Here is a 24,457-nt window from a genome sequence, read left to right as displayed (position 1 = left end):
AACCCGAGGTCGATCGCGAGAACAAGGCTAAAGACGAAGAAGATCGGGCGAGACAAAGTCGGATAATCGCGAAGTCAGATTGATGAAGACAACGTCGGGACCGCCGTAGTCGTGGATTAGTGTACAGTACTCACAAGAAAAGCAAACCACGGCTCTGATACCATGATAAATTTAGAGAAGTGAATAATGGAATGTTTGATTTATAATTATGCACAAGGCCGATATAAGTATACATACAAAAAATGGTATAAACGTAAATACATACACTAAAGGAAAAATTATAATCCTAATATATACAATATATCTAACGTAACCCATGTACATGGAGTAAAGATGCGTTTCGTGGGACGATACACACAGGCCTAAAAGATATTATAGATAAGAGCCATGGTGACTGCCACTCAAAAGAAAAAATAGAAGACAACATAGTGATTTGAACATGAAATCTACTGCATTCAAACTTAAAGCGATGGATCAATAAGTCGTTTCTTTTGAGGTCGAGTGCCGAGCTATTTGGCACTAAAATTTCTGCATCGACGAAACGAATCAAACAGAGCAAAATGATGTATGGCACAAACAAGTGATGTGAGATACTTTGACGACGGTATTATGCTTGATCGAGGACCACTTCCCAAATACGACGCACCTTGAGCCGATGCATCCCAAGGGTGGAAAAACGAATTGAAGGGCTCTACACACTTTCGATGCACGAGAGTGGGATTCTTCTCCAAAGGAGGAGTTGTCATTTTCGGATTGGAAAAGAAGGTGTAGAAATCGTTGCTTTTGGAGAATCCCTGTGCCGTTTGGATTCTAATCGAAGCAAGTTGCGCGGGGGATAAGAATTTCCGCTGAGAGATAGCTGGAAACGATTCGCATTTGAAGTGGGAAACCCCAGCAACGAGCTCAAAAGAAGGAAAAACGCGTTCGGAAGATGGGCACACGGCCTCCTTTTTCAGAAAGGGAGGCGCTTTTTCTTTTTCTTTCTTTCTTCTTTGCAAGCCTTTCGTCATCGCATGGTCGATGCTCGTCGTCTTCTTCGTTGAAGGACAGTCGATCCGTCGGACCGTCGTCCTCCTCCCACAGAAGATGACGTGCATGTCCCGCCGTCTATTTCCGCCATATTTCTAAAATGCCAATGGCCAATGCCAAATCGCAAACTGACATGCCGCCCAATAAAATGAGATTCGAGCGCACGTTGTTTGTCCGTCTATTTTGGGATCTCGCGCTTCTGATCGATCGGCTTCTGTTCTTATTTGCGTCCTCAAGATTGTTCGATTACGTTATATGAAAAGACGGGAAGTCGTGGAATTTTGGACACCAAGGGTACTTGAAAGTCAGTGCATAAGTCGAGTCGAGTCGCGTCGAGTCATTTCAATGCCCGCGCTCAAACTTGACTCGGGGCTCGTTGCTTGAAGTGTGGTTCGGAGCCGATCGAGCGCGACTTATCTTGCTCGACCTCAGCTGAAGAGGTAATTGGGAAATTGGAAATTGACTCTCCATGGGCTTTTGCTTATTTACCGGAATTTAACGGTAACTTTGGTACTTATTAATTGTTATGTCTCATTTTACAAGAAAAATCATCGAGGCGAATTTAGGGAATTCGATTACATTCGCGAGCCTATCGATCTATTCTTAGACGTCTACGAAAAAAAATAATATAAAATATAAAATCCTAATGTTTCGTATAATGTATTATTTTACCAGGGCTGTAGAGTTATGATCCCGTTGACTGCCGAGAACGTGCTTGACTGACCACGGGGCTTAGCTGGAGCGCACCAACGGGGGAGGGGGAGGGGGAGGGGTAGAAAGGACATTTAAACAGTAGCTATGGGCCTACGGCCAAAACGGCCTCACGCGCTGCGAGTAAAGAGAGCAATCGACGCCACTCTCCCTAGTTTGATGACAGCGCGTCGCTGCACGCGCGTTGCTCCCGGGGTCCCATCGGCCGCTCAAATAAATCGCGAGATTAGCCACGATGTGAGCGAGTACGCACCGGGAGCTGGAACCGCGCGAGTTTTCGTGGTGGAATTGCATTGTGGCCGTTCCGATTCAAAACTGCATGCGGGGCAAATAATGCACCAAATATCCTAGAATGTAGACGCCACCCAACCCAAATTATTAGAAAAATATTTGGTCGTTCTGCATAAATTAGATATCAACTCGTAAAAGGTCCGAAAAAGAAAAACTCTGAAGCAATTATCGTGACATCAACATCTCATCATATTGCCAGATCGTTTGAATTTTCAATTTTTTTCGCTCGATCGATGCTCCCCGAAGAATCGGACGTGTGAATTTCTTTAGAATTTCATGCTCAATTCAGCGGGTTCTCGCTCGATTGTTTAGCTCTTTACAAACTGCTCATGCTCGCTATTAATTAATTGCTTCGCCTCAATCAAAATCAAACTTTATGTCCACAAAAACCATGCTGATTTATATTGCTATTCTAAGGGCTATTGCTATGGTTAGGCTTGTGGGATATCCCAGCTTTTATGGGTGTTTTGATTTTAATTCTGATTTTTTTTTTTTTACTGTCTATACTGGAGCGACATTATTATTTTATCTGTTACTTTTAGCCAAACGAAAAATAGAAAGGCAAATAAAAAAAAATATATATATATATATATATATATATATATATATATATATATATATAATTATGAAGCCGGCTTCTCCTGCTTTGTTTTCACACGGTGGCACTCGCACGCACGCTGCCTTTGCCCCGCTCGGTCCCTCGCACACACTTCAAAAACGGAAGTATTGTTCCCACTTCCGCTGCGCTTTCCTGCAACTCCTCTCTCTCTCTCTCTCTCTCATGAAGATAACTCCTCCCTCCTTTTTCTCCCTCTCGCTCACTTTCTCCCTCTAGTTCTTTCTCTCTTCTCTTGTTGCTGCAAGCGCGCACCATCTCTCTGTTCGAACATGGAGAAGAAGCACGGTTTCTTCTCGTCCCTCAAGCAAGAAGTGATCCGGACCCTGTCCCCGTCCCGTTCCCGGGGCGGGTCTCCCATGTCGGGCCTGCTCCGCCGGAAGAAGACCGGCGGCGCCCTCACCTCCCCACCCGACCCGGTGGTTTGGAGATCCGGGAGCTTGAGGCCCGTGGGTGGGGCGCTTGCGCCGTTGATGGAGGGCCCGGATCCGGACGGGGGCGAGACGGGCGACCCGAGGAGGAACAACGGGTCGGCCCTGGGCCAGTGGGTGAAAGGCCAGCTTTACAGAGCGCCGTCGGTGAGCTCTGCGGCGTGCCGGAGGTCTGATCTGAGGGTGTTGCTCGGGGTGCTCGGCGCGCCTCTCGCGCCGGTCCACGTCAGCTCTCTCGACCCTCTGCCTCTTCTCAGTATCAAGGACACTCCCATTGTGAGACCCCTCCCCACCCCCGGTCTCTCTCTCCCCTGTTCTTTTTCTTTTCTTTTCTTTTGGCTCCGCTCTTGGTGGTGTCAAAGCGGTTCGGTTTACGATCGAGCACAGATAGGAAAGGTTTTGTAGAGGTCAACAGTTAGCGAGGGAATCTGACTGGGATCGGTCTTTTCCACTGTTCTTGCTATGCATTAATGTTCGGTTTCTTTTGTTAACTGTATCTGTTGTTAGTTGTTACTGTTAGCATTGAGTGATGGGATACTGTTGTTTTAGAATCTCGACTTTGCACTTAAGAGATAAGAACTTTGTCACCGAAACGACTTGCATCTCCACTGAGCAGCGACTGGAGACTGATCTTTCATAATCTTGTTCCCACTGTGATCCGTGTTCATGCAATTTTAGTAGATGGTTAAGAAGCTATACATGCCAAATGCAAACTGAGAAACCTGATGTCGTTTTCTTATTTCGATGGGTTCTAACAAATTGGGGCTGTTTGTGTAGACGTTTTGTTTATGTCGAATTGTTCGACGAGGGGATTGATTTGTTTGCTTTTTGGAGCTATTAACCATTCATGCGGAAACTACTTCGACTCTGTGAAACTAAATCTGACTTCTTATCGTGGGTTGTGTCTCAGGAAACTTCTTCTGCGCAATACATTCTGCAACAGTACACGGCCGCTTCTGGCGGGCAGATGCTCCAGAACTCTGTTAAAAATGCCTATGCAATGGGAAAGGTGAGGATGACCACTTCGGAGTTCGAAACTGCTTCGAAGGTGATCAAGAATAGGAATTCTGCACACGCAGGTGGTTTTGTGCTGTGGCAGATGGATCCAGATATGTGGTATGTGGAGCTTGCAGTTGGAGGAAGTAAAGTTCATGCTGGCTGCAATGGCAAACTTGTTTGGCGACACACACCATGGCTTGGTGCGCACACGGCGAAAGGCCCTGTTAGGCCTTTGCGCCGCGCACTTCAGGTGAAACCTATTTCGCGATATTGTTATGTTTTTTTCTCCTTTTTCTCTGCTGGTGTGACTGTGTGATGTTAGTGGTCTTGCCATGCTAATTCTTCTTTTGGCCATAATTCTGTTTACAGGGTCTCGACCCTAGAACCACTGTGAGTCTGTTTGCTGATGCGAGGTGCGTAGGCGAGAAGAAACTTAATGGCGAAGATTGCTTTATCTTGAAGCTCTGTGCTGACCCTCAAACATTAAAGGCCCGGAGTGATGGCCCTGCAGAGATCATAAGGCACGCCTTATTTGGTTATTTTAGCCAGAAAACAGGACTTCTTCTTTACCTGGAGGATTCTCATCTGACTCGGATTCAATGTGGTGGCGGAGATGCTGTTTATTGGGAAACAACAATCAACTCATTCCTTCATGATTACAGACCTGTGGATGGTATCATGATTGCCCATTCTGGGCATTCCGTGGTGACCCTTTTCAGGTTTGGGGAGACTGCGATGAGCCATACCAAAACGAGGATGGAGGAAAGTTGGACGATCGAAGAGGTTGCGTTTAATGTGCCGGGTCTCTCAGAAGACTGTTTCATCCCTCCGGCAGATTTGCGATCTGGATCTATTAGTGACATTTCTGAGTTTCATCCAGATGAAAGGGAAAAGAGCGCACTTGCGCTCTCTGCATATCGGGCCAAAGTTGCGGCATTAGAGAAGGCAGATGATAGCTGCACCGATAATGTGACTTGGAGAATGGAAGTATAGTGACTGTTAGGATGAGAATAGGGCAATTGTTGATAGTTTTAGTTGGCTGACAAACTAGGGTATATTAGGTAGGAGGTAGGTAGATTTTTTATATGCCTCTATTAGACTGTAAATAGAGCATAATCATTCAAAGGGTTGTGACCTGGGCCTAGATGAATCTTTATACTCTTTGGTGCAGAATCCAACTAGGGAGTTGGAGCTCAACATTCCGGGTAGGAATAGAGCAATGGAGGTTGTTTTTTAGTTTACCTTCCATTCAAGAAAGCCGAATGGTAATGCTTTGATGTGGCGGAGCCATTGGCCTTCGACTATGTTCTGGGGTATTCCTTTCCTTAGACGAGTGGCGGTAGTGGTAACAAGGAAACTGCTATCCGCCCTAGGATTCCAAAACTAATTCTGTTCCGTTAGTTTTAGGGTCTTGAGGTTTTTACTGTCATGTGGTAGACTTTTGAAGGATTTTTGTGTGTCTGGTGCCTGGCTGGTGGAAGTGAATTCCCCACTTGCCAGGTAAGATTGTTAGGGTTCTGATTGTATTGTTGTTTTCTTTTAGCACAGTTGTTGAAACTGAAAGGTGTGAACGAAGGCATTGTAATTCACTGTATGAAATGGCTCGTTATAGGGAGTTCCAGCTCTACTCCTTCTTTAGTCTTCACCTTTATTGTTGGTCGGCTTAATCTGTAGAAAAACTTAAGTGAATGTTCTATTTATTTGCTTGTTTTTTCCTGTCAGAGATGTTTATCCTATGGTGAAGAGTGTTTTTGGAACAATCTCAGTAAGTTGAGCCATGTCCACACGCGTGATATTCTTTACCATTCTCTCACGGTGAAGAAGGCTGGGGGTAGCTTTTCTCTTTTTTCTGTTCCCAGATGGGAGATGTCTTCAATGGACCACGGGGGAGGGGGGGTCGCTCCCTGCGACCATTTGTCAAAGGTTCTTTACTTTTGTTGAAAGTCCCTCTGCTCATTGGACCACAACGTGGGGTGATAAGCTGCTGTGGTGTGTGTCTCTGGTTTGGCTGCATGTAGCCTTGTGTTTTTCAAGCTAATTCTTGTGCATGACGTCTTACAGTAATTGGAAGCCACTGGGTACATAAGAGTCTGCACAACAAAACCCCATAGCCCCGGGACTATCTCTCTCGTCCTGGCTCGAAACTTATCTCCAATGATGCGATTTTGAGTGAAGGAGAAGGCCAAATATTGGTTTTTCGGGGGACAGGATGTGATGAACTAGCGGCAAAACAGGGGACGGACAAAAAGATGTCTAGTAAGTAATGTTATTAGTTCTGTCATTTAACATGCAATCAACCTGTTTGCGAAGTGTGAACTGGAGAAACTCCAGAACCTATGGGCAAGTGCTCTTGATAGATGCTTGTCCAGTGGCTAAAACATCTAATAAGTCATAACCCATGTTGTGTCCTTCAAAATGATGGTTTTGCGGTATCGTCCAACACAACCGACGCTTTTTGTCAAGCACTCTTCATAGCCCATTTAAATTGCTACATTACATCGAGCAAAACATTCGCTAAACTAGACGCATAGTGTGCTTCCCAGCTACAACTAGAGATGCGCAGAAGAAAAAAGGTCTTCTCCATGTCCCAGCTATCATCTTCACATGAGAAGGTCCAGGCATTAAAGGATCGAAGGGACACGATACACATGTTATCTTCTCTTGCCTCCAGGCACATATTTCACTCCCTTCTCAGTGATGCGCTTGACTTGATATTAAATCCAATGAAGCAGACAAGTCGAGAAGAATAAGGTTGTGGAGGCCCTCCATATTCATTAGCTCTTTCCCTTGTTTGGTCAAGGGAAGGGAAAAGAAAATCTGGGGCTTGATTCATTAGTCGTGAAAACAACTAAATTCTTCAAACGCCAGCTAGCTAATAGTCCGAGAATGATGACAAAAAGTGGACGTGGGGGACCTTCATTGAGCTCTCCACCTACTCACACTTCTACAAAAATGGCAATGGCAATGGCATCTCTTGATACGTACAAATCAGAAGGGTCACCTTCATCCTATTTTCTGGGTTGACACAGAAACAATTATGCATTCATGTACAGTGGAACTGGAAAGCTATCAAATGTTGCTTCTTTTGTTCGGAGCCGAACTCGTAGGGGCTCGAAAGGCGGACTAGCCGGCACTCGCCGAAAGTTTGTGGATCTAGATGCGGTATGTGCCTTGAAACATGAGATTGCAGAGTAATATTTCCATTCAAGGTTTAGATTTTGACCTGCTTTGTCGACCCCCAATATGTTCAGCCTTGGCAAGCTTCAAAGGGACAACAGAGATGCTAACTCCAAGAACGCTCGTGGGCGTCCTGGCTTCGCAATTAAAGATCGTGGGTTTTAGCTGGGCACTTGCCATTCTTGACTCACTGAAAACCGATGCGGACCACCACCACTCTTTTGCTTTCCAAGTCTTATATGCATTGACTTGTAGGCACCCACTTCGCTGATGCTCTGTTTTTCCATCTTCCAGCATCGCTGCAGAAAAGGTGGAGATGTTCTTAATCCTGGCTTACACGATGAGTAGTTTAAGTTTGTTTGACTCTTCCCGTGCGCGAGTATAAATGAAAGAAGTGTCGGCCAGACAGGTTTTCTCGACTTCTTGGGGTCGAGGATATTAATGATCCTTGTAAGAAGTGACAATGACTTCGCATTGACGAAGGCTCTGCTAGTCCCAACGCTGGAGAAATCCCAGTGAGGCTTCACTCTTTTTTTTTTTTTCCATTTGGGCAAGACTCTTCTGCTTAGACACGTGCCGGGCATTGCACCAATTTACTGGCACCATTTTACATCGTTGAAGACAATCTTTTTATTCATTAGAAAAAAAACACTTTGTTTTGGTTTCATCTTGGAGCTACATTACAAGGAACGACATTTTCTCTTTTCCTTTGTGATGTTCTCCTTAAAACAACTCATTGGTTTTAGTAGACCACGCCGATTCCACCCAAGAACGCAATTGCATAACTTACCATGACAAGAGGGCCGGTCTTGCAATTCGTGGTCTATTACAAATACTTTCGTTACGACTTGAAACTTATGATCATCTCAAGAAAGAAAAATCATTCTACAAAAATAGTGGTTTACTACTAATGTGATGTAATCAATCAATCATATTGTTGCTCTTGTAATATGCATCTCGACTGACTTTTTTTTTTTTCGTTCTTTTGTTTTTTGGGTCAACCATCTCGATTAACTTTTCCTTCATAATTTTGAGCTCTCTATTTCTATTGGTCGGTTTTTTTGGTGTGTCACCGTCGTCGAAGGATATAATTCTTTTCACGTTGGGCCCTTAATTTGGCGATTCCCTGTGCGTCCCACTTTATATAGTCCGAGCCCTTTTTTATCCAAACAAATTGGGCCCACCAGTATTTAGAAATGGGCTCGCGCACTTCATGAAGCTCGAACTCATCATCGTCTTCTTCCGCTATCGTCCCGGCCCAGGCCGACCGTCACATGCAGTGACGCCGGAGACCGCTGAAACTCGCTTCATTCCACCTGCTTCTCCGAAGCTCCCACTTCATGAAGCTCGAACTCATCATCGTCTTCTTCCGCTATCGTCCCGGCCCAGGCCGACTGTCGCATGCGATGACGCCGGAGACCGCCGAAACTCACTTCATTCCACCTGCTTCTCCGAAGCTCCCACTTCGTCCTTTTGGAATTTTGCAATCGACGGGCCTAGGTGGTGGCCACAGGCCGGTTTGGGCCCGTTAACCGGGCCCACAAGTTCCGAATCGGAACCAGCCCGGCCCATGCGGGCTGGTTACGGTTCCTAAACATTTGGAACCGACTTGGAACCGACGGTCTCGGGCCGGTTCCGAACCGGCTCATTGCCCAATGGCTAAAAAAAAAATTAAATTCTTTCCTGACATTTTGACCGTTGCAAGCGGCGGCTCCTCCCCTTTTATTATTTTTTATTTTTTTAATTTATTAAAACTATCCTAAATCTTTATAAATACCCCTTTCTATATTTCATTTTTTCTCACAATTTCTCTCAAATTTTTTCAATTCTCTCAATCCTGGCTCAATTCTCTCAATTTTTTAAATTCGCTTTCCGCTCAATTCTCTAAAAAAAAATGGCAAGTGGAAGCAGAGTTGGTGACAGGGAAAAAAGCCCGATTCGGATGGGGCAATCCAATTATCTTCATGAATATGATTCTCGTGATTTTGCATATTGAATAGACGATGATGATAATATCAACGTTATTCCCAATGTCGAGCACGTCTCAACGCAAGAAAGTCTCCATCCTTCTATCAATGTCGAAGAAATTTCAATAAGAAAGGAGCTGAAACGGGAGGGTACATCCAACATATGGGAAAACTTCACAAATGAACATTTAGGCGAAAATAAGTATCGGGTAAAATATAACTATTGTGGGGTAATATACAAATTTACAAGTGAAGGCGGCTATGGAACATTTAAATGACATCCGAGGTTGAAACATGCAACGCAAGTGGAGATCGATACCAACCAACAACAAATTTCCGAATACGTCAATCCTAACACTTCTCATTTATTTCGTTACAATAAAAAAGTTTATAAAGAAGAATTAGCTAGATTTGCCATCATTGAACGTTTACCGTTTAATTTTGGTGAAAATTTTTGTTTTAATTATTTTATAAACATTGCATGTTCTCCGCAAGTACAATTTGTTTCAAGAAATACGCTTAAACGCCAAATTATTGAGCTTTATAAAAAAGGAAAAAAAGATTTGAAAATTTTTTTTATGAATTTTGATGGACGTGTGCATATAGCTAGAGACATTTGGAGTGATCATTGTAAACTCATTCTTATATGGGTATCACATATCATTGAATATGTGACGATTGGAATATTCAAAAAATAGCTATTGCATTTCAAGTTTTTTATGATAGGCATACGGCCAATAATATTTATAAAGTAATTAGACAAGTTTTAGAAGAATACGATTTGATTAATAAAATTTTTTCGGTTGGTTTCGATAATGCCGCGGCAAATACCGCTTCCATTCCCGATGTAGAAAAGATTTGTAAACTCGCTTTTGTTGGACAATTTTTTCATATTAGATGTGCTTGCCATGTTTTAAATTTATGTGTACAAGATGATTTACAAACTTTTGATGTTTTTCTCAACCTAATAAAGAGAGCAATTCAATTTTTATGAAAACATTCCCAAATTATAAGAGAATTGGGCATATTTTGTAAAGCAAATAAAAGAAAATAAAAAAAAATTTCAAAAGATGTTCGAACTCGTCGAAATTCTACATATGAGTTGTTTAATCAATCTTTTGCACTTAAAAATTTATTATGTACGTTTATTTCGAATTATGTTTCTGAAACTAATTTATTCCCACGAGAGTAAGATATTTGCAACAAAAAAAAAAGATTTTTTAAAAGTTTTTAACGATGCAACTTATACTTTATCCGATATTTATTATCATATCACTCATTTATTTATAATAGAGTGTGTTAATATTGCTGGTGTTTTTGAAGAATATGAAAAAGATGATCAATTAGCTCTGACTATTATAACAATGCGAACAAAATGGTTGCATTATTATACCGACATTCCTCTTATTTATTTGGTTGCTTTTGTTTTCGATCCATGTATAGGATTAGATGGTTTATGTGATTATATGAATATGTATTATGAATGTTTACATTTGAATACAACGGTAAATGTTAGAGCTATACAAGCAGCAGCTAAAGACGCAATAGTAGAATTGTATAATGAATTTTGTAGTAGATATAATCTAATAGATGATGGTAGATCTTCCCAACATAATGAGACAAAGCGGGGACCTAGGTAGCATTAATAGAGGGTACAAAATGTTGATGAATAGGCAAAAAAAGAAAAAAATGGAGCAACATGTAATATTTCTGAAATAAAGATTTATTTAACCATTTCTTTTGAGTTTAGTGATTTCGAAAGCAGCACTGATTTCAAAATTTAGAGTAGTAGAAGATGCATTCAACCTAATTCCCAATTCTTGCTCTCATTGCAAGACAGGTTTTAGCACCTCCTTATTCAACGGTTGCGATTGAACAAGTATTTAGCTCTGAAGGTAATATTTTGAAAGACCGACGTTCAAGATTACATCCGAATTCGGTGGAGGCTCAAGCTTGTGTCGGTGATTGAACAAAGGCTAAACATTGACAACAAGAGATTGATCGCAATAATGAAGCCGATTTCTTCGATGATGATGGAGATACCACCGTCACGGGTATCGGAACGGGTAGCGATGATTGACGATGAGGTAAGTTGCATCTATCAATGGTAAAAGAACTACATGGGTTTTGATTTTTCTATCTCCAATAAAATATGTAGGCGCCGAAGGTAATATTTTGAAAGACCGACGTTCAAGATTACATCCGAATTCAATGGAGGCTCAAGCTTGTGTCGGTGATTGGACAAAGGCTAAACATTGACAACAAGAGATTGACCGCAATAATGAAGCCGATTTCTTCGATGATGATGGAGATACCACCGTCACAGGTATCGGAACGGGTAGCGATGATTGACGATGAGGTAAGTTGCATCTATCAATGGTAAAAGAACTACATGGGTTTTGATTTTTCTATCTCCAATAAAATATGTAGGCGCTTAGTGATAATTCATTAAGTTCAAGCCCATTTCACCTTCCTTTTTTTCCCCCTAAATTTAATTACAACGTACAACTTGATTATAATTTATATATGATAATTTATTATGTAAAAATTAAAATTAAAAATCGGAATCGGAACCCGAATCGGTGGTTCCATTTCGATTTTGAACCGAAACCGGGCCTTGAATAGGCCCGGAACCTCCGGTTCAAAATCGGAACCGTAACCGCCTCTTAAGGTTCTAGTTTCGGTTCACAGGTGGCCGCGAATCGAAACAGGCTGGTTCCGAATCGTGGCCACCACTACTAGGGGTGTCAAAAAGTCCACGCCGGCCCACCCGCACCCCCACCCGACCCGACCCGACCCGGCCCAACAATACCCTAATCCAGACCCGAAAATTAAAAGCCCAAGCCGCCCCCCCCGCCCCGACGCCATCTCCATCATTCGCGCTCACTGCTCGTGCTCGGTTCTGAAACATCACGCCGCGGCGCTCTTCCATCGTTCCGCAAACCCCGGAGCACAACCACCGACCCACTCCAATCGCCCCCCGACTGTCCTCCTCGTCCCGACGCGACGCCTCGTATGGCTGGGATGACTCGACCCTCTTGTCGCCGGTGAAGATCTCGAGCAACAAGTCTTGAAATCGCGAGGTATGCAGGTACTTTCCAAACAATTTGCGGGGCTCGATTTGAAGGGTTGGATTGGTAGCTTCAGTTATGCTTGGTATCCAATGATTCATGCAGAGGCTTGGTACACGAGTGACCGACTCTATTTGCGAGTTCGTGCAGACGCCGTCTGTAGGGTTCGCTATGGTTTCGAATCGAAGCCGTCTCTAAAGTTCTCGCCTAATTGTTCATGAGTCACGATTTCTACCCCATCTACCCAGGACCCATTCCTTGAGTTTGACTAATGGCTAACATCTGGGTCTTTGTTCGTTCAGAGAATCAATTTGTTATTACGGAGTGATTCAAAAGCACTTGAATCACTCCATACTAACATCTGGGTCTTTGTTCGTTCAGAGAATCAATTTGTTATTACGGAGTGATTCAAGAGCACTTGAACCTCTTTGAAAAATTTACAGTTGAATGTGTTGTTTGGGAGGTAATTGAGCTTGTATTTGCAGTTGGATCATTGGTTCATTTTGGGCATTGGGTGATTCTGCTGCTTCTTAATTAGATCAAGTCTTATGAATGGTTGACTAGTGTTCTTCATGTCCTGTGCTTCTTAATTGGATCAATCAGATACCTTGTGTATGTTGAGCTCACTGTGTTAACATAATTTTCTTAACTGGGAAAAGGTGTTCATGGGTGGATCATCGGAAACCCAATTCATGTTGATTCCGTTTTTCAACTTTTTTGAAAACGCGTTCGACACATTATTCTCAGCTTGCCCAATTTATATCTCAGTGATGATACCTCCTCGGACGAAAACAAGCCAAAATTGGTCCTAAAATCCCTCAAATATCATCCATGTACCACACAACAACAATGGGGTGATTTTGTGTCGGGTCTCATTCGGATTCTACAGTCAGAGAACCGATCGTCTTCCTTCATATGCCACAACCGATTCTTTAGTTACGATCCAAAAATATTTGTAAGATCCGGCGGATTGTTCCGTGAATAGGGAAACAAAGAAACACAACAAATTTAAAAGTACGAACGATCGATTTCAAGGATGAATTGGTTCCATAAACCTATTTTGTGGACCCATTCCAAAAGATTGGAGTGGGACTAGAACGGCCATTTTCTGAACTAGCCTGTTTATATATACACACAGTAGAATCGGCCCGCTTCATGGGGTAAGCCTGGGCAGACCGAGCGGCCCATGGATTTTCCTTTCGGCCCGATAAGCAATCCACCGCTGATAGATTGTCTGTTGACAGTCGGCCGCCCAGAACACTTCAACCACAACTCAGTTCAGCTCTTCAGCCTCGACGGTGCCTCCCTCACGGCGACAAAGGGCGGAAGGGGCGCGGATCTCCTTTGCGAAACCATCCGTGATGAGGCCGTGACCGTTCCTGCATATACCCGCGACCGAACCGACCAAGGTAGGAGCAGCACCGCGGGCTATCCACTTTAAATTTGAAGGCGTTCGTCGGCCGCTCCCACTGTACCGGTGAGTGTCTATTTCCTCTTTCTGTCCTGCCCCTTTCTCGGATTCCACTTCGCGTAATTGTTCACGAGTCACGATTTCTACCCCATCTACCCAGGACCCATTCCTTGATTTTGACTAATGGCTAACATCTGGGTCTTTGTTCGTTCAGAGAATCAATTTGTTATTACGGAGTGATTCAAGAGCACTTGAACCTCATTGAAAAATTTACAGTTGAATGTGTTGTTTGGGAGGTAATTGAGCTTGTATTTGCAGTTGGATCATCGGTTCATTTTGGACATTGGGTGATTCTGCTGCTTCTTAATTAGATCAAGTCTTATGAATGGTTGACTAGTGTTCTTCATGTCCTGTGCTTCTTAATTGGATCAATCAGATACCATGTGTTTGTTGATCTCACTGTGTTAACATAATTTTCTTAATTGGGAAAAGGTGTTCATGGGTGGATCATCGGAAACCCAATTCATGTTGATTCCGTGTTGGCAAACTCTGTTCTTGATGTTTATGTGAAATGCGGTAATGTTATTGCTGCAGAGAGGTTGTTTGATTTGATGCCATTTCTTGGAATGTAATGGTCGGTGCATACCTATGTGGTGGATCTATTTAATTGCTGGCCGTTAATGTTTATGAGCATGAAGAATAGCGAAATAGCTACAGAGATGCATATGCATGCAGTTCATTGGTTTCTGGGTATCTGAATAATGGTAACTATGAAACCGCTTAATTACTTGATGTTGGATCTCGATGTGAACCTTCACCGTGAGGGTTTTTGAATTCATAGACAAGTACTTTCGTCACGACTATGTCTCCACGTGTAGCCTCATGGTTGTAGAATCGCGAAAGCCCAAGTTTGATTGGCGTTAATCTCTTAATCACTTGGTCCACTCACCATCTGCGTAAACTGACAACATTTCCTTCTACAGGCTATCTGGTTTTCGGGGCGTGGGTAGTGTTTATTTTTTCCTTCAATGTGGTTCAATTCCTAAGTCTTTTTGAATGAGAAAACCTGTAGTTGTAGTAGTCCCTCTCCAACAACTAGCTGCTTGAAACTCAGTCTAGTCAGTTTCTATCTTCGCCGGGAAAGGTATTTTTAGGTCTTCTTCTTCCTCACCAATTTGGTATCAGTTTCTTCATGATTGTTGCCTGCTCATGGATGCGTTGATCTTTCCCATGGAAGTTTCCTCTTGGTATGCTCTGGGTCACGCATGAATACATTGATCTTTCTGATTGGTTTTACCTCTTGTCGTGCACTGGGTTGTTGTAGTGTTGTTTCAGCTTATGAATTTTGCTAACTTCATGAAGGACCCAAAATTTTTTAGGGCTTACATTGTGGTTTTTATGGTCAATCTTTTGCAGTTGCCATGGCGTTGAGAATGATCACTAGGAGGTTCGAGAGTAAACTGCAGCCCATGTTCTCTTCAGCCTCTCTGCTGCATTCACATGCCAATAGCTTTGGTATCTCTTCTTCCTGTCAACTGATTCTTTTTCCTACTGTTGAGAATCATACTTAACGAGAAATTGCTGCTGGCAAAGCTACTCTTCCCATAATTGAAGAGTTCCCCAGTAATTCCCTTGTTTGCCATTAGAGGCTTATGGAATACTGTTTGTTTTCCTCCCTGCTCTTCTTAGGATTTAAAGAAGTTCGTGAAGAGGATAAAAGTCAAATGGTTGGGAATGTCTTCACGAGTGTTGCTTCAACCTATGATCTCATGAATGATTTGATGAGTGGTGGTCTCCATCGACTGTGGAAAGATAGGTCAGATTGTGCAGTAGCTCACATGTTGGATCATTTTGGATTGGCTATAGGATGTCTTGCCTTCATACTATGCCTTGTGTTCTGACATATTTCAGACTAGTTTCCAAGCTGCACCCTTTCCCAGGAATGAAGCATCTTGATGTGGCCGGTGGGACAGGTCAGCATTATAATTTGAATATTTGAACGTGCATACTATAAAATTGATGATAGTATAGAATGTGATCCTTCAAAGAAACTTTCTGATGATTATATCTTACAATAGGATTTTGCACTTCTGTCATATGGAGTGGGCCAGTTTCAAGATTGGCCATTTTGCTGATCATATCTGCCCTAGCCTTGACCACATTACAGACAAAGGGATCTTATTTAGTTTGATATCACCCAAGAATACGATTTTTTTGTTTTTTGACGCACTCTACTAAACCTCTTCACGTTTTAATCCCACCGAGTTTGCTCAAATGGGAAACCAGTGACGGAGGATGTTATTTCCTGTTCCTGCTATTACCATAGTAATACAGGTGACAAAATTAGTATGTCTTGAATAGGAAAGCATTCATAGTGTAAGGGTCTTAGGAGTCATTGCATCCTAAATAGACTGAAAATACTGTTAGTTCTCTCAACTATGTGTTGGAAGTGGGAGGAACCTTGTGTAGGCACATGCCAAGGCAAACGTCTTATACTTTTGTTCTGAGTTAATATGGTGATCTCAATTTGAGTTGATTTTCTTTCCTTTTCATTTTTTGTTGATTTTGACAGGTGATGTTGCTTTCAGGATTCTGGAAGATATAAACAGTACAAGACATCGAGCGATGCAGGATGCTAAGGAGGATTTCTTACATGAAGAGACTCGAATATATATTTGCGACATCAATCCAAACATGTTAAATGTTGGTAAAAAGAGGGCCATAGAGAGAGGTAATGGGAGCAAGGAAGTTCCTTAATTTGTATTTTATCTCGTTGAAGGGTGAACTCTTTTTGAGGCTAAAATATTACTGTACTATATTATTAGGTCTTGGGGACAATAAGGCCCTTATATGGGTGGAGGGAGATGCAGAATCCTTGAAATTCGAGGATAATTCAATGGATGGCTACACAATTGCGTTTGGGATTAGGAATGTAACACACATTGAGAAAGTACTTGCTGAAGCTTATAGGTACAAGTTCCCTGGCATTTATGTGGTACCTTGCTATCAGCTGAATGAAAATGAAGTTCAGGGTTCTCAGTTAGTTTCCTTTAAGTGAAGCCTAATTTGAGTTTAAGAGGTTACCTGTCGCTTGGCTTGATGATGTTTAAAGTATTAATTCTGTCATTACTCTTCTTTGGTTCTTTCAACAGTCCTTTAGCCACCTAACATTTTCTGTAATTAATTATAAGCAAAAGTGTGCGTCGTTGACAGATTAAAGATGGATTCCCTACATAAATTTCTGGGGAATCAGTGCCCTTTTGAGGCTGTAAATGTCATTGCTCTTTTCAGGATTCTGTTGGTTCGGGGAAATCTTATTGTCATTGAAATTTTGTTCATGTTTATTTTTTAACAGGGTGCTTAGAAGAGGAGGCAGATTCCTATGCCTTGAACTGAGCCATGTGGATACTCCCATATTCAAGGAATTGTGAGTCTATTGAGTGCCTTGACTGCTGACACATATTGGTTTGCTTAATGGCACTCACTAGCAATTCATTTCTCTTTGTTATTAGACAGAGGACTCTGTTATTGCACTGTCATGCTTTTTTAGGCAATATACATCTTTAGCACCGTGTTAAGGCGCATTTGATAGTTGAGAAATTTTGTAGTCTCTACTTATGATATTTTCAAGATCCTGGGAAGAAGGAGAAAATTTTTGTCTACTAATTCAGAACCTTTGGTTAGGATTCTGGAACCTGAATGCTGACAGTTTACAACCATTTTCATGTTCGTTTGCAAGTCCCTTTTAATCTGAGGTTCTGACTTTGCCCCATGCAGGTACGATTACTACTCGTTCTCAGTTATTCCTGCTATGGGAGAATTAGTTGCGGGTGATCGTGAATCATATCAATATTTAGTTGAGAGCATCCGTCGGTTTCCTGCACAGGTAACGTCTCTTTCTTTTGTTTTCTTATAGATTCATTCGCAGAATGGAACGCTGCTTATGTCTCATCAAACTTTTTAGAGATGTGACCAAGTAAAACTATAATATATATATATTCACATTTCAACTGCAGAAAATAGTGGGCACACAAGGTAGAAAAAATAGCACCGGTCCATACATTGGACGACTTTATCGTTAGCTAATGAATCAGTACATGGAATGGCCAAAACACGAAATAAACAGATCGATGCATGGTTCTGTTAAGACCAAATAGCTTAGCGTTCTCTTTAACAATGCTCCTTCTTTTGATTTTATTGGTCTATCTTCAAATAAGCACTCACCTCAGCAGTTCATAAATGCAGGAAAAATTTGCTTCAATGATTGCTGATGCTGGCTTTCAGAAGGTTGAGTACGAAAATCTTGTCGGGGGAGTTGTTGCTATCCATTCAGGCTTGAAACTCTAGTCAGACACAAATGAAATTTTGTTGGAAAAGATTTTGGCTACGGTGGAAAAGGAATTGATTTGCTAATCTGTAGGGTCAGGTTTACAGTCCACAAGATTTCTTTGCTATATGTATCGTTCAGAACATTATGTCCATGACATGAAATGATTCTGAGTGCTTTCTTGTCTCTGTATCTAAGATGAGTGCTAGCGTTCAATTGAATGCTTTCAATGGCCCCTGTAGAGAGTCCTGTTCTTTGCTTTCAATTCTACCCCAGAATCAGACCGAATCAATCTGGACCGACCAGTTCAAGATCGGTTTTAGGAAGAACCTATCTGGTTTCGAGTTCTGCAAACCTAGAAGCGGTCCAGGACAGATTCGGTTTGCAAGTTTGATTAGAGGTTTGGTTTACAAGTTTGAGGTTGAATGTGCCGATTTTACTGGCCAACCGGATTGATGGAATCGGTTCTTAATCGGTTCCAAAGCCTCTATAAGTTGCAATAAAAACTTTTGCATCCATCAAGAGTTGAACCATAATTTTCAACATAAAGAAATAACAACGTAATCACTTGACCAACAAGTACTTTGAGATGCAATTGTGAGATTTCATTATAAAAATTTGGCTCAAGGCATAGTAGCTGATGTGGTTAGGGAAGACGGGTTTGGCAGGATAAGAGGAAGAGCTATTTTTTCAGCCATTTCATACAGAGCGGGAGAGAGAGAAATCAGAATGCTGTGTCAATTCGCTTGGCTTGGTTCGGAAAGACGAAGAAGATTAGTTTATGCCATAGTCGACTCATAGCTTCCTGTGGATTTGGGCTCTTGGAATCTCGCCGTGTGAATTGTATTCCCCAAATTCTAAGCTTTGAATTTCAGGAAATATCTTCGGTCTACTGGTAATTAAAATTTGTCAGAAAACTCCTCGAATTCTCGGGCTTCGTTTTTTTTTTTGCAAAAAAATAAATAAATAACTGCTTGAAATAATTAGCTAGTGAATGAAATTGTCATTATTGATAACAATTTATGTCTAAATATTTTCGTGAATAACGCAAATAACATTACTTCTTTAATTTTTATAAGAGATACAAGCGATCATTTTGAGGAAAATATTTTTTAAATCATTCATTTTTCAGCAGAACAAACGAAGCCTTAGTTTTTCAACTTTTTTGAAAACGCGTTCGATACATTATTCTCAGCTTGCCCAATTTATATCTCAGTGATGATACCTCCTCGGACGAAAACAAGCCAAAATTGGTCCTAAAATCCCTCAAATATCATGCATGTACCACACAACAGCAATGGGGTGATTTTGTGTCGGGTCTCATTCGGATTCTACAGTCAGAGAACCGATCGTCTTCCTTCATATGCCACAACCGATTCTTTAGTTACGATCCAAAAATATTTGTAAGATCCGGCGGATTGTTTCATGAATAGGGAAACAAAGAAACACAACAAATTTAAAAGTACGAATGATCGATTTCAAGGATGAATTGGTTCCATAAAACCTATTTTGTGGACCCATTCCAAAAGATTGGAGTGGGACTAGAACGGCCATTTTCTGAACTAGCCTGTTTATATATATACACAGTAGAATCGGCCCGTTTCATGGGGTAAGCCTGGGCAGACCGAGCGGCCCATGGAGTTTCCTTTCGGCCCTTTAAGCAATCCACCGCTGATAGATTATCTGTTGACAGTCGCGCGCCCGCAACACTTCCACCACAACTCAGTTCAGCTCTTCAGCCTCGACGGTGCCTCCCTCACGGGCGACAAAGGGCGGAAGGGGCGCGGATCTCCTTTCCGAAACCATCCGTGATGAGGCCGTGACCGTTCCTGCATATACCCGCGACCGAACCGACCAAGGTAAGAGCAGCACCGCGGGCTTTCCACTTTAAATTTGAAGGCGTTCGTCGGCCGCTCCCACTGTACCGGTGAGTGTCTATTTCCTCTTTCTGTCCTGTCCCTTTCTCGGATTCCGCTTCGCGTAAAGGTTGTTCATCAAGATTGCTTGTTCTACGTATGCTCTGGGGTTGGGTCGCCTAGCTTAGAATATCCTAATTGTTGCTGCGCGCCTTCCATATCAACCAGTTACTTATTCAATTTTTTTTGCGAAATTAAACGAAGGCCGAGAATTCAAGCTGTTTTCTGAAAAATTTTAATTACTACACCACTGAATCCCCAATCCTTTGCTTGCTGTGCAGTGACAGTCCAGTGATGTTGCCGGTTGACTATCTCTTCTAATTCGTCGATGCCATAAGCAAATTGTTGTGTGGAGGAATCAATATCTCGGCATAAGCCAAGAGGCGGATCTTGTGCCACTCCACCTGGTCTTATAAAACTGGCATGCATCCTGGCTCCCGAGACTCTTTCGTAGAAACCCAACAATTTCTCCCGCTCAAAAGCCCAGATATTTCCTGAAATTCAAAGCATAGAGTTTGGGGAATACTATTGACTCGGCGAGATTTCAAAAGCCCAAATCCAGAGAAAAACCACGAGTCGACTATAGCATAAACAATCTTCTTCGTCTTCCCTAACCAAGCCAGGGAATGGACGCAGCATTCTGATTTCTCTCTCTCTCCCTCTCTGCATGAAATGGCTGAAAAAATAGCTCTTCCTCTTATCCTGCCAAGCCCTCCATCTCCAAAACCCATCTTCCCTAACCACATCAGCTATCATCCCCAACCTTCACCTTCACCACCACTCACCCCACGTCTTCAAGACGTCCTCCACCAAAACTTTTGCTCCTCAGATTCTTTGGACCGTCTCGCTCAGTCCCAGTCCCAATCCCAAAACCGAATTTCAGCTTCAAACTTTAGAGAGCGGACCCGGATAGGCAGGTCCCATGACGCCAACCGTGGAAAACCGTGGACACACCAAAGTCTCTCCCCTCAAGGTCAGGCCTTTATCCAAAAACTCATTGACCCGTCATTTGACGCAGCTCAACTCGACGCCTATTTGGTTCGGTTGATCGAATTGTATCATGAAGATGGTCTCTTTAGTCTTGAGTTTTTGTCTATGGAGCTTCTTGGTATTGTTAAGGGTTTAGGGTATAACAAGAAAGGTGACTTGGCGTTGAGTGTGGTTGACTGGGTTAGGAGTCGGAAAGGCTATGCACTGGCTTTGACTGGCTCCGTCATTGCTGTGGTTGTCAATATCCTTGGAAAAGAAGGCAAAGTTGCTGCTGCTGATGCTTTGTTGCACGGTCTTCGCAAGGACGAATTTGATATAGATGTTTATGCCTATACCGCGTTGATAACTGCGTTTGCTAGCAACGGGAGGTACAGAGATGCAGTGATGGTATTTAAGAAAATGGAGGAAGAGGGTTGTAAGCCCACTCTGATTACATACAATGTGGCTCTGAATGTGTATGGGAAAATGGGAATGCCGTGGAACAAGATTATTGGCTTGATCGAGGGGATGAAAAGTTCTGGAATGGCCCCGGATTTGTATACTTATAACACGCTCATCAGTTGTTGTCGCCGCGGGTCTTTGTATGAAGAAGCTGCTTGCTTTTTTAAGGAGATGAAATTGGCAGGGTTTAGTCCTGATAAGGTTACATTCAATGCATTACTAGACGTTTATGGGAAATCTCGACGGCATAAAGAAGCTATGCAGGTTTTAAAAGAGATGGAGCTCAATGGCTTTTTGCCTACTATCGTGACTTATAACTCTTTGATATGCGCTCATGCTAGAGATGGTCTATTGGATGAGGCTATGGAACTTAAGAATCAGATGGTTGAGAGAGGCATAAAACCTGACGTTTTTACCTACACTACTCTCCTGTCAGGATATGAGAAAGCCGGGAAGGATGATTTTGCTACAAGGGTTTTTGATGAGATGAGAGATGCAGGATGCAAACCAAATATTTGCACTTTCAATGCTCTTATTAAGATGCACGGCAACCGGGGGAATTTTGCACAAATGATGAAGATCTTTGAAGAGATAAAACTATGTAAATGCAAACCAGATATTGTCACGTGGAATACACTTCTTGCAGTGTTTGGGCAAAATGGGATGGACACTGAAGTTTCTGGAGTTTTTAAGGAAATGAAGAGGGCAGGATTTGTACCTGAAAGGGACACTTTCAACACCTTAATTAGTTCGTACAGCCGGTGTGGATCGTTTGACCAAGCCATGGCTGTTTACAAGAGAATGCTTGAAGCTGGTGTCAATCCAGATCTTTCCACCTATAATGCTGTTTTGGCTGCATTGGCTCGAGGAGGTCTCTGGGAACAGTCTGAGAGGGTTTTGGAAGAGATGAAGAACGGTTGTTGTAAACCCAATGAGCTAACTTACTGTTCTTTGCTTCATGCTTATGCTAATGGAAAGCAAATTGAGCGAATGTGTGTTCTTGCAGAAGAAATCTTCTCTGGTGCAATCGAACCTCGTGCGGTCCTTCTTAAGACCCTTGTATTAGTTAACAGTAAATGTGATCTTACAGTGGAAACAGAACATGCATTCTTGGAGCTTAAGAAGAGAGGGTTTTCACCAGACATACCTACTCTAAATGCAATGGTCTCCATATATGGCAGGAGGCAGATGGTTGCAAAGACCAATGAGATCTTGAACTATATGGAGGAAAGTGGCTTTACCCCTAGCTTGACTACTTACAATAGCTTGATGTACATGTACAGCCGCTCACAAAATTTTGAAAAAGCAGAGGAACTCTTAAGGGATATTTCGGCAAAGGGAATAAAGCCTGATATTATTTCCTTCAACACAGTTATTTTTGCCTTCTGTAGAAATGGTCGTATGAGAGAAGCTTCGCGAATATTTTCTGAGTTGAAGGATTTTGGGCTTGATCCAGATGTAATCACTTACAACACCTTCATTGCAAGCTATGCAGCTGACTCAATGTTCGTGGAGGCTATTGATGTGGTTCGTTACATGATCAAGCATGACTGTCGACCAAATCAAAACACGTATAACTCAATCATAGATGGATACTGCAAGCTCAATAGGAGAGAGGAGGCCAGCATGTTCATTACTAACCTACATACTCTTGATGCCCACATCTCTAAAGATGAGGAACAGAGGTTATTGGAGCGAATTACAAAGAAATGGTCGTAGTAGGGATGAACCCCTTTTCCGATGCTGCTTGAACGTCAGTACTAATTTGGAGCTATAAGTTCGTGGAAGTGCTATATGCCTTCTTCCTAATTGAGATGTAAGGATTTAAGATACTACTGTGTATAGTTGGTGTTGCTCCATAATCCCCGGAAAGAAGCCGGAAAGAAGGAAAGCGGCTTGAATGTACTAAGGCATCATGCTTAAAGTTGAGACACTCTTTGGATGCTATGAAGGTAGCAAGCTTTGAGGGATAAGCTCAGTGACACATCTGTTTCAAGGTATGCATAATCCCTTCTAAGTAATGACATGAAATTGGATCCATCTGCTTAGCTTGTGATGTCTGTAGCCATATTTATTTTAATCTTGCACGATCATTCTAGAAATCCAAGAAGATTATACATGCTTGATAAATGACATTTTTTTGTAGCTTTCTTCTGACATTAAGATAATCATTTCTCTATAAAGAAGCGAGTGAAAATAACCTGGTTAGTTAGTCGAACACAGTTTCTTTACCTGCATTTGCAGAACTTGGGCTCTTATTGATGGCAACTGCTCCAGCGAATTATTTACCTTGCAAAACAATGTCTCTGGTAAGAATTACATAGAACTTTCATATTTTTTTATCTCAAAGTGCATTTAAGGAAAGTTTCTGATTGGGAAGCAATTGGCCTAGAGCACTTTCTACTGAACATTCAGGTTGCAGTCACTGGTTCAGGATGGCTACTCAAATTAACCGTTTGGGTTTTCTCTGATACCAATGTTGCAAATTTGAAATCTTGCATGGCTTGCTCTGATACTGATTTATACTGAACAGGATGTTAAACAACTCCATCTTTTCTTTTCTTTTTTCATAATTTCTCTTTGTTCTGGGGGTGGCCTAATTAAAATAAAAAAAAAAGTTGTATGGAAGATTGGCCCACATCTTCACAGCACGTTTGCGTACCATAGTTTGCGTACTGAGCATTGCTGTATCTTTGAATCCACAATGTAATTTTTACCGAGTGCTTTGAATGTGTGCACTATCACTGTCAATAAATGATGGTATATTGACCAAGTTTTGCTCTGAGCAGTTTGGCTTTCTTGGACAAGCTATTGGTGGGACTCCAAGGACGAAGATTCAGTGTGGATGGATGAGAAGATCCGTCAGAGAAGACAGTACAATCGATTGTAGTGTAACTTTGTTTAGGTGGGAAAAACCAAGAGATTGCTGTATCATGACCATAAATGTACAGAAAATAGTTCTTGAATGATGCTCGGGTATTCAACATCTGTTCTTCGACTCATCAGGTGCTTCCTTCAGCTTAAGATCCCATTCGTAGTATCAGCCACAGCCAAAATGATTTTGACATAGCATTGCTAAA

At 42.1% G+C, this 24,457-nt stretch overlaps 3 protein-coding genes and 1 long non-coding RNA gene across 6 annotated transcripts; 3 read left to right on the top strand and 1 right to left on the bottom strand.

Annotated features, from left to right (window-relative positions):
- Nucleotides 1-2,718: 2,718 nt before the first annotated feature.
- On the bottom strand, nt 2,719-3,042 carry LOC125312838. Its single transcript, XR_007196893.1, has 2 exons — nt 2,903-3,042; nt 2,719-2,809 (listed from the first exon to the last, which is right to left on the bottom strand). It is a non-coding gene; the product is annotated as an uncharacterized LOC125312838 (long non-coding RNA).
- LOC115735714 lies at nt 2,784-5,704 on the top strand. Its single transcript, XM_030667107.2, has 4 exons — nt 2,784-2,812; nt 2,906-3,354; nt 3,989-4,327; nt 4,447-5,704. Exons 2-4 carry the CDS (start codon nt 2,920-2,922, stop codon nt 5,068-5,070), a joined length of 1,398 nt encoding a protein of 465 aa, XP_030522967.1. The 5' UTR covers nt 2,784-2,812; nt 2,906-2,919; the 3' UTR covers nt 5,071-5,704.
- A 2,966-nt stretch (nt 5,705-8,670) lies between these two features.
- On the top strand, nt 8,671-18,211 carry LOC115735717 (2-methoxy-6-polyprenyl-1,4-benzoquinol methylase, mitochondrial). Of its 2 annotated transcripts, XM_048272005.1 has the most exons (10): nt 8,671-8,749; nt 15,064-15,075; nt 15,111-15,218; nt 15,393-15,519; nt 15,615-15,676; nt 16,276-16,434; nt 16,529-16,673; nt 17,059-17,130; nt 17,481-17,589; nt 17,949-18,211. In XM_048272005.1, the coding sequence occupies exons 3-10, from the start codon at nt 15,125-15,127 to the stop codon at nt 18,048-18,050; spliced, it is 870 nt and encodes a 289-aa protein (XP_048127962.1). In that variant the 5' UTR covers nt 8,671-8,749; nt 15,064-15,075; nt 15,111-15,124; the 3' UTR covers nt 18,051-18,211. The 2 variants fall into 2 exon arrangements, with proteins under 2 accessions (XP_048127962.1, XP_048127963.1); XM_048272006.1 differs by lacking the exon at nt 15,064-15,075 and having other exon boundaries at nt 8,680-8,746; nt 15,115-15,218.
- Nucleotides 18,212-20,518: 2,307 nt separating this feature from the next.
- Nucleotides 20,519-24,375, top strand: LOC115735712 (pentatricopeptide repeat-containing protein At5g02860). Of its 2 annotated transcripts, none has more exons than XM_048272004.1 (3): nt 20,519-23,100; nt 23,137-23,374; nt 24,167-24,375. In XM_048272004.1, exon 1 carries the CDS (start codon nt 20,619-20,621, stop codon nt 23,094-23,096), a length of 2,478 nt encoding a protein of 825 aa, XP_048127961.1. In that variant the 5' UTR covers nt 20,519-20,618; the 3' UTR covers nt 23,097-23,100; nt 23,137-23,374; nt 24,167-24,375. The 2 variants fall into 2 exon arrangements, with proteins under 2 accessions (XP_048127961.1, XP_030522960.1); XM_030667100.2 differs by having other exon boundaries at nt 20,519-23,157; nt 23,213-23,374.
- Nucleotides 24,376-24,457: the final 82 nt, after the last annotated feature.

The sequence above is a fragment of the Rhodamnia argentea genome, chromosome 11 (genome assembly GCF_020921035.1).
Source record: "Rhodamnia argentea isolate NSW1041297 chromosome 11, ASM2092103v1, whole genome shotgun sequence".
Classification (NCBI taxonomy): Eukaryota; Viridiplantae; Streptophyta; class Magnoliopsida; order Myrtales; family Myrtaceae; genus Rhodamnia; species Rhodamnia argentea.
This window is presented reverse-complemented; position numbering and strand designations above follow the sequence as displayed.

What these genes read in the sequence shown, in the direction of transcription:
- LOC115735714 (XM_030667107.2), top strand. Translation starts at nt 2,920, where the DNA reads ATGGAGAAGAAGCACGGTTTCTTCTCGTCCCTCAAGCAAGAAGTGATC. An exon ending in GTATCAAGGACACTCCCATT is followed by an intron (nt 3,355 to 3,988) that starts GTGAGACCCCTC and finishes GTTGTGTCTCAG; the next exon opens with GAAACTTCTTCTGCGCAATA. An exon ending in CTTTGCGCCGCGCACTTCAG is followed by an intron (nt 4,328 to 4,446) that starts GTGAAACCTATT and finishes TTCTGTTTACAG; the next exon opens with GGTCTCGACCCTAGAACCAC.
- LOC115735717 (XM_048272005.1), top strand. Translation starts at nt 15,125, where the DNA reads ATGGCGTTGAGAATGATCACTAGGAGGTTCGAGAGTAAACTGCAGCCC. An exon ending in AAAGAGGGCCATAGAGAGAG is followed by an intron (nt 16,435 to 16,528) that starts GTAATGGGAGCA and finishes CTATATTATTAG; the next exon opens with GTCTTGGGGACAATAAGGCC. An exon ending in TCCGTCGGTTTCCTGCACAG is followed by an intron (nt 17,590 to 17,948) that starts GTAACGTCTCTT and finishes TCATAAATGCAG; the next exon opens with GAAAAATTTGCTTCAATGAT.
- LOC115735712 (XM_048272004.1), top strand. Translation starts at nt 20,619, where the DNA reads ATGGCTGAAAAAATAGCTCTTCCTCTTATCCTGCCAAGCCCTCCATCT.